This window comes from Hemitrygon akajei, chromosome 31 (genome assembly GCF_048418815.1).
Source record: "Hemitrygon akajei chromosome 31, sHemAka1.3, whole genome shotgun sequence".
Lineage (NCBI taxonomy): Eukaryota > Metazoa > Chordata > Chondrichthyes > Myliobatiformes > Dasyatidae > Hemitrygon > Hemitrygon akajei.
Genome location: NC_133154.1, coordinates 30752599 through 30768132, shown reverse-complemented (window position 1 = coordinate 30768132; position 15534 = coordinate 30752599). Strand labels below are relative to the sequence as shown.

At 41.4% G+C, this 15534-nt stretch overlaps 1 protein-coding gene across 2 annotated transcripts in view; it reads left to right on the top strand.

The window, feature by feature from the left end:
• The window catches only part of stk36 (serine/threonine kinase 36 (fused homolog, Drosophila)), a 68098-nt gene that overhangs the window by 10270 nt on the left and 42294 nt on the right, over positions 1–15534 (top strand). For both annotated transcript variants that reach the window (XM_073033427.1, XM_073033426.1), the window contains exons 6-10: positions 1173–1422; positions 1656–1749; positions 2192–2364; positions 2708–2889; positions 6087–6183. In XM_073033427.1, the coding sequence (XP_072889528.1) occupies positions 1173–1422; positions 1656–1749; positions 2192–2364; positions 2708–2889; positions 6087–6183 (796 nt within the window). The remainder of the gene's footprint in view (positions 1–1172; positions 1423–1655; positions 1750–2191; positions 2365–2707; positions 2890–6086; positions 6184–15534) is intronic.

Sequence of the window (15534 nt, the reverse complement as noted above, 5' to 3'; positions counted from 1 at the left end):
CAAATAGTCATGGATGGCCCTGTGTATAATAGGTAAAGTCCTCCCAACCATTGAATGTATCTACACGGAGCGATGTTGCATCAAAACAACATCCTTCATCACAAACCCACACCACCCAGGGCATGCTGTCTCCTCGCTGCTGCCATTAGGAAGAAAATACAGGAGCCTCAGGACTCACACCACCAGGTTCAGAATTAGTTACTAACCCTCAACCACCCTCCTTGAACCAGAGAAGATAACTTCACTCAACTTCCTTTTTCCCCGTCAATGAACTGTTCCCACAACTATGGACTCACTTTCAAGGACTCTTCATCTCATTTTCAGAATCAGCATCAGGTATAATATGGCATATGTCATGAAATTTGTTGACTTTGAGGTAGCAGTATGTAATAATAGAAAAAAACTGTATTACAGTAAATATATTAAATAGTTAAATAAAAAGTGCAAAAATAGAAATAAAAAAAATAGAGAGGTAGTGTTCATGGGTTCAATGTCCATTCAGAAAACAGGTGGCAGAGGGGAAGAAGCTGTTCCTGAATCACTGAGTGTGTGCCTTCAGGCTTCTGTACTGTCTTCCTGATGGTAACAATGAGAACGTGACCTGGGTGGTGGGGGTCCTTAATGATGGACACTGCTTTTTTGAGACATTGCTCCTCAGTACTTATTGCTTATTTATTATTGTTTATTTTTGTATTTGCACAGTTTACTGTCCTTTTTATTGTCAGGCTTTCCATTCTGTTGGTATGGTCTTTCATTGATTCTATTATGGTTATTGGATTTATTGAGTGTATTTGCAAGAAAATGTTGAAGATGAAGGGTTGAAGGGTTGAAGATGTGACGTATATGTACTTTGATTATAAATTTACTTTGAACTTGAGGAGAGGGACTTTGGTTTGAGTACAAACACGGCAGTCCTGTATGTAACTCCAATCTCTCTTCACTATTTGCACCCATTGCTCTATTTTGTTTACTCCTCCTCCTCTCCCTATCCCCACTTTTCCCTCCATCTCTCCCCTTTTCTAACCTGCTCTATGTACCTCTCCCTCTCTCTCCCCTTTCTCTGCCTCTCCTTATTACTCCCTATTCCCCTCTCCTCCACCTCTTTGCCTTACACCCCCCTCCACCCTATCTCCCTCCCCTCCCTCACTCTCTCCACTATTTTGCTCCCTTAGTTTTGCACGGGCCATGAGCCAGCAGACTCTTGTGCTGACCTCCATCAAAGGGACCCCGCTGTACATGAGCCCAGAGCTGGTGGAGGAGAGACCCTATGACCACACGGCCGACCTCTGGTCCTTGGGCTGCATCCTCTATGAGCTCTTTGTCGGCACGCCTCCCTTCTACACCAGCAGCATCTTCCAGCTGGTCAGCATTATCGTCAGAGACCCTGTCAAGTGGCCCAAGGGCATCAGCTCCCAATTCAAGGTCAGTCAGCCTCTGTGAACTTTGGAGGGGGTTTTGATGTGTGAAGTGAGAATCACTGTTGGGGTAGAGTGTCTGTGAGCTAAGGGAGGGGATTCAGTGGGTAGGGGGAGCCGATGTTTGGGGGAGTGTTTATGGGATGGGATTTGGTGGGTGGGGGGAATCGGTGGAGAATGGGGGCAATCCCTGCCTATTGCAGAGCTTCTGATCCAGTCTTTCATCACCCCCCAACCCAGGAGTTTCTGCAGGGACTTCTGACCAAGGATCCAAACCAGAGGCTCTCATGGCCTGGTCTCCTCCACCACCCATTCGTGGCTGACAGAGTATTCGGTGAGAGGGTCAGGGAATGGCAAATGGTGACAGGGTGATAGAATAGGGAGGGAGATGGGTGGGGACAAATGTAGAGAAAGAGAGAGGTATTAGACAGGGAGGTGGGACAGGGAGCTGGAAGGTTGCAGAAAGGGTGGGAGGTGGGTGTGGGGCTGGAAGGGGAGTATTGGGAGAGAGGGGAGGGTTTCTGAGAGGGTAGAGGCTGGAGGGAGAGGGGGTCAGGGAGGGAGTGGAGAAGGAGGAGAGGTGTGGGAGGGAGGAAGCAATAAAAGTAGATGGAGGGAGGTGTGAGAGGATGGAGAGGGTTTGAGGGATAACAGGGTGGGGGCTGGAGGGGAGTGATAATCCCTCCCACCCTGTCTGCCTGCCACCATCAGTGGTGGAGGGAGGGAGGAGTACGATGATCGTTCTGACTCTGGTTTTCACCACCTCACCCCCACAGTAGTGGAGGAGGGGAGACAGGATGAGGCCAGCTACAAGCCCCTGACCCTCGTGCTAAGCCCCGAGGAACAGGCACGGAAGGAACAGCAGAGTCGTGAACGGGCACCCACCTCTGGTCACTCCCGCATCCTGAGGAAGGCCCGGCAGAGAATGCTGCAGGAGGGACGCAACAAGGTCAGAAGAGGGAAGGAGAGAGGGCGAGGGAGTGGTGGCAAAGGCAGAGAAACAATGTGTGAATCGGGCTGAGGGTTGGAGAGTTGGTGTGTGGGCAGGGGTGGGGAGCAGAGAGAGAGGATGTAGGGGACAGAGACTAGAGGGGAGAGAGCCTCTCTCTACACCCTGCATCCATAACTTCTGCCCATCCCCTGCCCCCAAACCCCTTACCCTCCCCCCATCTGGAACTCCCTACTCCTCAACCCCAACCCCCCGCCCCCCATCCTTCCTGGTGTGCCAGGTTGGATTTTCCTTGCATTGAAAAATCCTGGGCCATCACCAACACCTCTTTTTACCCCCACAGGAGTCAGGTAATCGATTGGTCATCCAGGAGTCAAACCCGAGGGCAGATCCCAAGGTCCAGGAGTGTAGGCCGCCTGCAGGAGAAGAGGCTGCTAATGACTGGATCCCAGCACACAGCACTCATTCCTGTTATAGGACCACCAGCCACCAGGGAAGCACGCAGGCCCAGCAGACAGGGCAGAGGTGAGGGGGAGTGGGTGGGGTGGAAACTCGCATTGGGTGGAAGGAGGTAAGAAGACAAGAGAGGAGACTGCAGAAGTCCAAACTTCTTCCTAATTAGGGTCCATTGATTTGGCAGGATCCCTCAAATCTCTGCCACAAAAGTTGGTGGTGGCACAGTAGTAGATTCAGAATTAGGTTTATTATCACTGACATGTCAGGAAATGTATTATTTTGTAGCAGCAGTACAGTGCAAGACAGAATAACATTTACTAAAAGTCACAAACAAACAAATAGTGCAAACATCAAATAACAAGGTAGTGTTCATGGACCGTTTAGAAATCTGATAGTTTTGGGGCAATATTTTAGCTGTTCATAAAACGTTGAGTGTTCCTGTACCTCCTCCCCGATGATTGCAGTGCAGAGAAAGTGTGTCACAGACGGTGATGGTTCGCAATGAAAAACACTGCCTTCCTGAGTCATTGCCGCTTGAAGGTGTCCTCGATGATGGAGCTGGTTTGATGCTGTGCACCAGACAGTGACACAAGTGCTCTGCTGTAGAAATTGGCTGAGAGCCTTTGACACACCAAAGACTCTGCGGTGTGTACCTTACGATGTGATGTGCTATCTCCACCACTTACTCAGGGCAACTCCACCCCACCAAAAACCTGCCCCAGTACAGGACAACAGGCTTCTCCACATCTTCCTGAATGCTCCTCCTTCAGTACTTCCAGGGCATTCAGGGATCAGCAGAGATGTTGCAAAAGAAAAGGCTTTGAGAACATCCTTGGAACTTGTGGGAAATGAAATTGGGAGGGTGGGTTAGGGGGTGCGGAAGGAGTGAATGGGAGAGGAGTGTTAACTAATAATGCCCCGAGTGGATTGAGTGGATACAAGTGGCACCCCCAAGTGGATTATGTCATCAAGAAGGTGTGAGCCATGTTTGCCTTCAAAGGTCATGGCAGAGAATATAAGAGTTGAGACATGAAGTTGCGACTTTACAAAACTGGTTAGATTGTGTGGAGTAAATTGTGTGCAGTTCTGGTCTCCACACTATAGGAAGGACGGTTCTGTTGTGATGCTCAGAATCTTTATTCCCAGGGTAGGGATGTCAGAAACAAAGGCACAGATTTAAGGTGAGAGGTAAGATTTAGGGTTGGCATGATGGCATAGCAGTTAGCACATTGCTTTATGATGCCAGCAAACAGATTAGGGTCCAATTCTAGCTGCTATCTGTATATTCTCCCCGTGACACCGTGGGTGCTCTAGTTCCCTCCCAAATTCCGAAGATGTATGGTTAGGATTAGGGTAAATCATTTGTGGACATGCTTTGTTGGCGCTGGAAACTTGAAGACACTTGCTGGCTGCCCAGCACAATCCTTGCTGATTTTGAAAATTATACATTTCACACTATGTTTCAATATACATGTGCCAAAAAAAGGTAATCTTTTTCTTAAAGGAGATCTGAAGGATGAGTTTTCACATACAAAGAATGGATGAGATCTGCCAGAGGAGATGGTGGAATCAAATACAGTTACTACGTTTATGAGGCATATAGACAGCCTGGACAACCAAGTCTAGCTCTTGGCCTTCACGTGTGGCTTAGCTACTAAGCCCGGTGGAACTGTTTCTACTGATGAGAGAAGGGACAAAGGCAATGATGTCTGAAAACCAGTTGCTCTGGGCAGATGGGGCTCATCAGCCATGGTTGGCAGCTCGTGGGGAAGCCTTTGAGAGTAACCCCCAAGGAAAAATCCAGAGCTGTAGTCCCTAAGGCAGTCCTATGTTGAGTTCAACGCTGACTGTCAACTGTGCAACACTGCTTGTGCCAAATTGTCAGTCTCTGCCGTTGCTTTGGTTTTATCAGCTGCATGGAGAGAGGGAGCCTGCTGCACAGGCAATAGCTTCCTCACCAAATTGTACTGCCCAGGGTTGTTTACTGGCTTGAGTACAGCTAGGGCAGAGCATCAATGGTTGACCAATCAATGGAAGCCTCACTAGACAGGCAATTAAACAACAGGGTATGGAGAGATATGGTCCTAACATGGACAGATGGGACAAAGGGTCAACAGGTCACAGTGGGCCAAAGGACCTTTTACCATACTGTAGCATACTATGACGGTCACATTTAGAGAATCCCATACAGCAATAGAAATGGTGGGATTAAGCTGAAGAGGGTATAGTAAAGATCCACCAGGTCACTTCCGGGACTGGTGGATGTGAGTTATGAGGAGAGATTAGACATGCAGGGATTGTTTTCCCTGGAGTAAAGGTGGCTGAGGGGTGACCTAACGGAGGGTTGTAAAAGCACATCAGGCATGGATAAGTTGGGTGATTACAGTCTTTCTTCCCCAGAGGAGAGGAGTCTAAAGCTAGAGGGCACAGGTCTAAAGTGAGAGGGGTAAGATTTAAAGGGGCAAGTTTTCCTACACAGAGGGTGGTGGGGATTTGGAACAAGCTGCCAGAAGAAGTAGGGGAAGCTACAATTACATAGAAACATAGAAAATAGGTGCAGGAGTAGGCCATTTGGCCCTTCGAGCCTGCACCGCCATTCAGTCTGATCATGGCTGATCATCCAACTCAAAACCCTGTACCTGCTTTCTCTCCATACCCCCTGATCCCTTTAGCCACAAGGGCCATATCTAACTTCCTCTTAAATATAGCCAATGAACTGGCCTCAACTGTTTCCTGTGGCAGAGAATTCCACAGATTCACCACTCTCTGTGTGAAGAAGTTTTTCCTCATCTCAGTCCTAAAAGGCTTCCCCTTTATCCTTAAACTGTGACCCCTCGTTCTGGACTTCCCCAACATCGGAAACAATCTTCCTGCATCTAGCCTGTCCAATCCCTTTAGAATTTTATACGTTTCAAAGACACTTGACAGGTACACAGATAAGAAAAGTTTAGAGCAGGCATTTCCAACCTGCTCCACAGACCTGGTAAAAGGTAGGGGTCCATGGGATAAATAGGATTTAGAGGTATATCGGCAAATGCAACCAGCTCGGGAAGGCACCTTGCTTGGCAGGGACCAATTGGGTTGAAGGTCCTGTGTCAATATTCAATGCACCCTATTATTGGCAGAGGGCAGTGGTGTGAGACTGCCATGGGGAGGGAAATGGGGGGGATGGAGAGGGGCTGAGGCCCTGCCAGCCTTTCTCCTTAGGGCACAAGGTGTCAGTTGGTTCTCCTTCTGGGGTCTGATGAGCACTTTTCTGCCAACAGTCTTCAACAGATCAGCCAGGATTATGAGCTGGAGTTCCCCAAGGTCCAGATCTCAACGAGGATGGTGAAGAAGAAAAGTCACAGCACAGAAAATGAGGTACCATCTATTCCTATGTCACCATCACTGACTGTGCCGTTCCATCACATAATCCCATGGCCAGACATAGAGTAAAGCTCCCTCCATACCATCCCATCACATAATCCCATGGTCAGACACAGACTAAAGCTCCCTCTGTACTGTCCCATCTCATAATTCCATGGTCAGACACAGAGTAAATCTCCCTCCATATCATCCCATCACACACACCCAGGGTTAGTATGAAGAGAATAAAATAGGACAGTGCCAATGTATCTTTGTTAGTACAGATTTGATGGGTTGAAGGGCCTGTCTCTGTGTGGAAGGACTCCCTGGCACTACTTCCTAAGATAAGGGTAAAGCAGTGAGTAACATTATCCAGGGCACTCCCAGGGATGTAAAGGCTGTAAAATGTGGGGCTGGATCATACATTGGCTTAGTCAGTAGAGCTGCTGCCTTTGGGCACCGAGACTTGGGTTCAGTTCCCCCTCTGGGGGTGGGGGGGTGTGTGTGTGTCCCCGATGCTGTGTCTTACTAATTACGACTAGAAGAAATAGGACCAGAATTAGGCCAGTCAGCCTATCGAGTCTGCTCTGCCATTAGATCATGACTGATTTATTATCCCCCCTCAATCCTATTTTCCTGTCTTCTCACTGTAACCTTTGACACCCTACTACTCAAGAACTTATCAATCAATGTCTTGGCCTCCACAGCCATCTGTGGCAATGAATTCTACAGGTGCACCACCCTCAGAAATTGTTCATCTCTATTCTAAAGGGACATCATTGTATTCAGAGGCTGTGACCTCTTATCCTAGACTTCTCCACTGTAGGAAATGTCCTCTCCACAACAACTCTATCTAGGCCTTTCAACATTTGATAAACTTCAATTAGATCCCCTTTCTTTCTTCTAAACTCCAGCAAGTAAAACCCCAGAGCCATCATAAGCTCCTCATACATTAACCTTTTCATTCCTGGGGTTATTTGTGTGAACTCCTTTGGATCCTCTCCAATGCCAGCATATTTTTCCTTAGCCCAAAGTTGTTCATTATATTCCAAGTGCACTCTGACTAATGTTTTATAAAGCCTCACCATTACATGCTTGCTTTTATATTCAAGTCCTTTTGAAATGAATGCTAACTTTGCGTTTGACTTCCTTACTACTGACTTGACCTGCAAGTTAACATTTCCGAGATCCTGCACGAGCACTCCCAAAACCTTTTGCACTTCTGATTTCTGAATTTGCTTCCCATATAGAAAATAGTCTATGGCTTTGTTCCTTCTACCAGAGTGCATAACCGTACACTTTCCGACAGTCTATTCCATATGTCACCTTTGCCAATTCTCCTAATCTGACCAAATCCTTCTGAAGACTCCCTGATTCTTCAACACTACCTGCCCCTCTTCCTACCTTTGTATTGTCCACACACTTGGCCACAAATCCGTCAATTCAGTCATCCAGATCATTGACGTATAACATGAACAGAAGTGGTCCCAATCCTGACCTCTGTGGAACACCATTAGTCAGGTGGCAGCCAACCAGAGAGGGTCTCCTTTATTCCCACTCTTTGCCTCCTGCTGGTCAGCCAGTCTTCTACCCGAGCTAGTATCTTTCCTGTAATAACATGGGCTATTGTCAGCCTCGCGTGCGGCAACTTGTCAAAGGTCTCGTCCACGTAAGCAACATCCACTGACTCGCGTTTGTCTATCCTGCCTGTTATTTCCTTAAAGAATAAACATTTTTTTCAGGCAAGATTTCCCCTTAAGGAAGCCATTTTAATATGAGCTTCCAAGTACCCTAAATTATTCTTAATAATGGGCTCCAACATCTTACCAACCAATGAAGTCTGGTTCACAGGTCTTCTGCCTCCCTCCCTTCTTAAAGAGTGGAGTGATATTTGCAATTTTCAAATCCCTTTGGAACCATGCCAGGATCTAATGATTCTTGAAAGGTCATTACTAATGTCTCCACAATCTCTTCAGCTGCCTCTTTCAGAACCCTTGTGTGTAGCCCATCTGGTCCAGCTGAAGGTTTAGACAAAATATTGAGTTTGTCTGCCATTTCTTTGTCCCCTATTACTACCTCTCCATATCATTTTCCAGCAGTCTGATATCCATTCTTGTCTCTCTTTTACTCTTTATATTTCTGAAAACACTTTTGGTATCCTTTTTTATATTATTGGCTTGCTTGCCTTCACATTTTATCTTTTCTGTCTTCATTGCTTTTTTAAAAAATTGCCTTGTGTTGATTTTAATGGCTTCCCAATCCTCTAGCTTCCCATTAATTTTAGTGATATTATATACCCTCTCTTTTGCTATTATGCTGTCATTGACTATTTTTGTCAGGCATAGTTGCCTCATCCTCCCTTTAGAATCCTTCTTTCTGGGGATGAATCTATCCTTCATATAGTAATTCACTCTCTCTTTCAATCTTTTTATTAATATTTAGAATATTATGAATGAGATACAATTCAAATAATGGTAAGGGATTACAAATATATAGACTCCCATTATACATAAAGTATTACATAAACAATGAATAGAGCATAAGTAAGTTTCCCAAAACATAAACCGTATAGTATATATATGAACAAGGTAAGTTTAGATATTTCATAATATATAGTGTAAAAAAGAGAAAAAAAAATCTATCTAAGGAAGTTAGCTAATCTACTAATCTAGTATCAAGAAAAAGAAAAAAAAACAAAGAAGAAAAAAAATAAAAAAAACTTTTAAAAAGAGAAAAAAAAAAAGGGCTGTTCATAGTATCTCACGAGTATACATAAACATCAATGACGTCAACTCCGATCCTCTCAACATACATACGATTAAAGCTGAAAAAAAAAACCAATAAGCCCGGCACAGGGCCATTACATCATATGAAAATATTGAATAAATGGTCTCCATATCTTTTCAAATTTAATAGAAGTATCAAATACAGCACTTCTAATTTTTTCTAAATTTAGACATAACATAGTTTGAGAAAGCCAATGAAATACCGTGGGAGGATTAATTTCCTTCCAATTCAACAAAATAGATCTTCTAGCCATCAAAGTGAGAAAAGCAATCATTCGACAGGCGGAAGGAGATAAGTGAAGTAAGTCCATCATCGGTAAACCAAAAATTGCGGTAATAGGATGGGGTTGTAAATCAGTGTTCAATACCGCCGAAATAATATCAAAAATATCTTTCCAATATTTTCTCAAAAGTGGACATGACCAAAACATATGAGTTAAAGAAGCGATTTCTAAATGACATCTGTCACAAATAGGGTTTATATGAGAATAAAAATGAGCTAATTTATCCTTGGACATATGGGCCCTATGTACAACCTTAAATTGTAATAATGAATGTTTGGCACATATAGATGATGTATTAACTAATTTAAGAATTCTATCCCAATTCTCAATAGGAATAATAAGATTAAGTTCTCTTTCCCAATCATTTTTGGTCTTATCAAAGGGCACTGAACGTATCTTCATAATTATATTATAAAGTTTTGATATAAGCCCTTTTTGAAAAGGGTTTAGTTCAAACAAACTTTCCAAAGTATCTGAAGACAGAGAATTTGGGAACGAAGGAAGTACCGTACTTAAAAAATGCCTAACCTGTAAGTATCTAAAAAAATGAGATCTAGGCAAATTATATTTATTAGCTAGTTGCTCAAAGGACATAAAACAGTTGTCCAAAAATAAGTCGGAAAATCTTAATAATCCCTTAGTTTTCCAAGCCAAAAAAGCATGATCTATAATTGAGGGATGGAAAAAACAATTAGATACAATAGGACTATTTAACATGAATTGAGTCAACCCGAAAAATTTCCGAAATTGAAACCATATACGTAAGGTATATTTAACTATCGGGTTGTCAATTCGCTTCGGCAATTTAGAAAGAGCAAAAGGGAGAGATGTCCCTAAGATAGAACCCAGAGCATAAGCAGAAACCGATTTGGTTTCCAAACTCACCCAATGAGGGCCAAAAGGACCATCCCATTCTTTCAACCAACATATCAAATATCTAATATTAACTGCCCAATAATAAAATCTGAAATTGGGTAATGCCAACCCACCATCCTTCTTTGTCATCTGTAAGTATATTTTACCTAACCTGGGATTTTTATTCTGCCATATATATGAAGAAATTTTTGAATCAACATTAGTAAAAAAGGATTTCGGAATAAAAATTGGTACCGCTTGAAAAACATATAAAAATTTAGGTAAAATAACCATCTTAATAGCATTAATCCTACCTATCAGAGATAAAGATAATGGTGACCACTTAGTAAACAAACCTTTAATCTGATCAATTAAGGGTAAAAAATTAAACCGAAATAATTCTTTATGGTTTTTGGTAATTTTAATCCCTAAATAAGTAAAAGAATCGTTAGCTAATTTAAAAGGTAAAATACCATAATTTGGGACCTGTTTATTCAAAGGAAACAATTCACTCTTATTAAGATTTAACTTATACCCAGAAAACTCACTAAATTGAGCCAACAATGATAAGACTGCTGGAATAGATTTCTCAGGATTAGAGATGAATAATAATAAATCGTCTGCATATAAAGATACCTTATGAATATCTGTTCCACGATTAATACCCAAAATATCATGTGATTCTCTGATGGCAATTGCCAAAGGTTCTAAGGCGATGTTAAATAGTAATGGACTAAGAGGACAACCTTGTCTAGTGCCCCGAAATAAACGAAAAAATGGAGATCTTTGATTATTAGTAAACACCGAGGCTACTGGAGTTTGATATATCAGTTTAATCCAAGAAATGAAGGTCGGACTAAAATTAAACTTCTCCAACACATAAAATAAGTAGGGCCTTCCGCATCTAATGATATAACACATTCTGAAGTATTATGTGAAGGAGTATAAACAATATTCAATAATCTCCTAACATTGAAAAAAGAATAGCGATTTTTAATAAAACCGGTTTGGTCTTCCGAAATAATTTGGGGTAATACCTTCTCCAACCTAGAAGCCAGCAACTTGGAAAAAATCTTAGAATCCACATTCAATAAAGATATTGGTCTGTAGGATGCACAATCAGTAGGGTCTTTATCTTTCTTCAGTATTAAAGAAATGGAAGCTCTATAAAAAGATTGTGGCAACTTCCCCAATCTAATTGCTTCTTCAAACACCTTGCATAGCCAAGGAGATAGAGTATCAGAAAAACATTTAAAAAATTCTACTGTATACCCATCTGGACCTGGTGCTTTCCCAGAGTTCATTGAGGAAATAACCCCTTTAATTTCCGCATCTGTAAACGGAGTATCTATTACTGAAATATCATCAGATGATAGTTTTGGAAAATTCAATTTCCCGAGAAAATCACACATGGTATTATGATCCTGAGGGAATTCAGATTTATACAGGGAGGTATAAAAGTCTTGAAAAGACTTATTTATGTCATCATGGTTAACTGTCAAATCCCCATTCTGCTGTCGAACCTTAGTAATCTGGCGTTTAACTGAAACATTCTTCAGCTGACTAGCTAACAGTTTTCCTGATTTATCACTATGTATATAGAAATCAGATTTGGTTTTCATTAATTGATTTTCTATCGGAGATGTAAGTAATAAACTATGTTCCATTTGAAGTTCAACCCTTTGTTTATAAAGTTCCATGCTAGGAGTAGTCGAATATTTCTTGTCAATCTCTTTAATTTTATCAACCAGTAAAAGAGTTTCCTTCTTAATGCGTTTTCTCAGACCAGCAGAATATGAGATAATCTGTCCACGTATATACGCTTTTAAAGTGTCCCAAAGTGTTCCGCATGTGATATCCTCCGTGGAATTAGTTGAAAAGAAGAAATCAATCTGTTCCTTCATAAATTTAATAAAGTCTGGTTCTTGCAATAAGGTAGAGTCAAATCGCCATTGTCTAGCATTTAAAGCTGTATCCGTAAAATTAATAGAAAGTTTTAATGGAGCATGGTCAGAAATAGCTATAATATCATAATTACAACCAATTACCGATGGAATAAAACAAGAGTCAATAAAAAAATAATCAATTCTCGAATAGGAGTGATAAACATGTGAGAAAAAAGAAAACTCTTTGTCATTAGGATGACGAAATCTCCAAATATCAAAAACTCCATTATCAGTCAAAAAGGAGTTAATACAAGTGGCCGACTTATTGGGTAGAGTCTGAATAGTTGTAGATTTGTCCATCAAAGGAATTAAACAACAATTAAAGTCACCATCCATTATTAATTTATATTCATTTAAATTAGGTAAAGAAGTAAATAAGGACTTAAAAAAGTCAGGACAATCCACATTCGGGGCATAAACATTAACCATAGCAACCTTTTTATTACCGAGTAAACCCGTAATTAACAAAAATCTACCATTCGGATCCGAAAGGATATCGTGTTGAACAAATGTAATAGAGGAGTCAATAAAAATTGAAACTCCCTTAACTTTGGCATTCGAATTCGAATGATATTGTTGACCCCGCCAAGACCTAAAAAAGCAATATTTGTCCTCCTTCCTCACATGAGTTTCTTGTACAAAAATAATATGAGCATTAAGTCTTTGGAATACTTTGAAAATCTTCTTTCGTTTAATCGGATGGTTTAATCCATTAGTATTCCAAGACACAAAGTTAATGGTTTGAACCATGTTTCTAAAGTCATCCCTTTGGTATATAAAGGGTTAACCATGTTATAAACTCATGCATCCGGAAGAGGGACAAAAATAAAGAGCGGACCCGGAAGTGACGACATCGTAGACATATTTGTAGTTCATGAACAGCCCAAGTAAAAAAACTAAAACAAATTGATAAGAAAAAAATTAAAAAAGAGAACAGACCAACCCCCACCCCCATATGAAAAAGAAAAAAAGCCAAAATATGGCTAGAAAAAAGAAAAAATGAAACTAACTCTAACCCCATATCAGCGGCAGACCACTCCGTGTTTAACGGATATATATAAAAAACCACCCGAACTTTAAGAATTATGATCACAGTACTAAAAACTACGCTTCTTAATATGCTGAGTTGTAAAGAAAAAGGGAATAAAATCATTAAAAGTTTATAAATCGGGTTATAACCCAAACAAATCAAGAAGTATTTAAACTATGATAAGCGATGCATTATAGGAAGAAGACGAAAAAAGAAGCAATAACGCCATCTTAAACTAAACCAATACTTTACAAAAAACCATTATCTTGATATTAAACAAAAAATTCACTTCGAAAGGTTAAAAATATACCTTCAAGGGAACAAAAATAGTAGACAAAAATATAGTATAGTAGTTAAAGTGTATAAGACAGAGCGATTAATATAACGAAAACACACTTTAACTTAAATATGAAGTATAGGATAAACCTACACCAATAACCAGAGACTAACCCTGGTTTAAAAAATCAAAAACCATCTTTCACGATCAGAATCACTCATTTACTGGAGAGTAGTAACTGTATCAGTAGGGAAGTTCTCTTCCAAATACTTTTTCGCTTCAAAGGTAGACAGAAATACTTTACGCGGAGCATTCGGGGGGGAGATCCTGAGCTTCGCCGGGTATAAGAGCGCAGGTTTTAGATTTTTCTCATAACATTCAGACATCAGAGGTTTAAAAAGCAGCCTTTTTCTCATGATTTCTGGGCTGAAATCCTGGACCAAGCGAAAACAATAATCACGAAATTTAATCATCCCAGCCCTTCGAGCTTCACGAATGAGTTGTTCTTTATCGTGTACGTAATGAAATCGGACGATTACCACCGGGGGCTTATCTGAAACCGTCGGTGATCGACTCCAAATTCTATGTGCTCGGTCAAGTAGCGGAGGGTTTACTGGAAAAACCGACGGAAACGCATCTTTTAGAAATTGAGCAAAGTATTTCGAAGGATCGCCTTGTTCTATGCCGTCTGGGAGACCAAGTATGCGTAGGTTCTGTCTTCTGGACCGATTCTCCAAATCGACACTCTTGGCTTTAAGTGTCTCCACCAATTTAATAGTCGAAATTAAATCCTGTTGCAATTTTTCAATTGTCGAATCTCGTTTCCGCGCTTCCTCTTGCAGCAATGAGATAAGCGCTTGCTGCTGGTTAATTACTGAATCCGTCTTAACCATATAATCTTGAAAAACCTTTATGTCTCGTTGAAAAGCCTGACGTTGTTCCTCAAATTTTTTATCCAAAAGCTCCATAAGCAGTTCATAAGTTAACTCAGTGCGTTGAGGTTGAGCTGGCTTCTTTCCATTACCGTTCGGGTTTCGCCCCGGTTCTCGTCCTTTGGATCTAAGAGCCATTTCTGTTTGCATATCTTCCAAAATTCACGATAAAATCTTAACAATAAGCCCGAGAAAGTAGCAAAAGTCTTTTGGTGTAGGTAACAATAAGTTGAATAAGGGTGATCAAAGGTTAAAATAAGTAAAGATTATGGAGCGGATCTGAAACAGTACTCACTCCATGAGCGTCTCCCGCTGACTCCCCATATAGTAATTCAAAGCAGGCCTTTGAATCTATTACTCCCAGAAACTCTCCAATGCTATTCTGCTGTCATCCCTACAAGTGTCCCCTTCCAATTAACTTTGGCCAAGTTCTCTCTCATGCCACTGTAATTCTCTTTACTTCACTATAATAATGATACATCTAACTTCAGCTTCTCCCTTTCAAACTACAGAGTGAATTCTATCATATTTTAATCACTGTCTCCTAAAGGTTCTTTCACCGTAAGCTCCCTCATCAAGTTGGTTCATTACACAACACCCAATCCAGAATTGTGTTTTCTTACTGGGTTCTACCACAAGCTGCTATTAAAAAGCCATCTCAAAGTTCAATGTAAATTTATTATCAAAGTAAATATATGTCTCCATATGGAACCCCAAGATTCATTTTCTTGTGGGCATTCACAGGAAACACAATAGAATCAATGAAAGACGACACCCAACAGGATGGACAAACAACTGGTGTGCAATAGAGAACAAATTGTGCAAATACAAAAGAAAAATAAAGAAATAAGAAATAAATATTCAGAACATGAGATGAACTGTCCTTGAAAGTGAGTCCATTGGTTGGGAGAACAACTTTCAAATCTCTTACTATCTTTCTTTTCGGTTAGTCCTGACGAAGGGTCTCGGCCCGAAACGTCGACAGCGCTTCTCCCTATAGATACTGCCTGGCCTGCTGTGTTCCATCAGCATTTTGTGTGTGTTGTTGTTTGAATTTCCAGCATCTGCAGATTTCCTCGTGTTTGCCATTGGTTGGGAGAACAATTTAGTGATTAGACAAGTGAAATTGAGTGAAGTTATCCCCATTGGTGCAAGAGCCTGATAGCTGAAGGGTAATAACTGTTCCTGAATCTGGTATTGGGAGTCCTGAGGCTCCTGTACCACCTTCCTGATGGCAACAGTGAGATGTCCTGGTT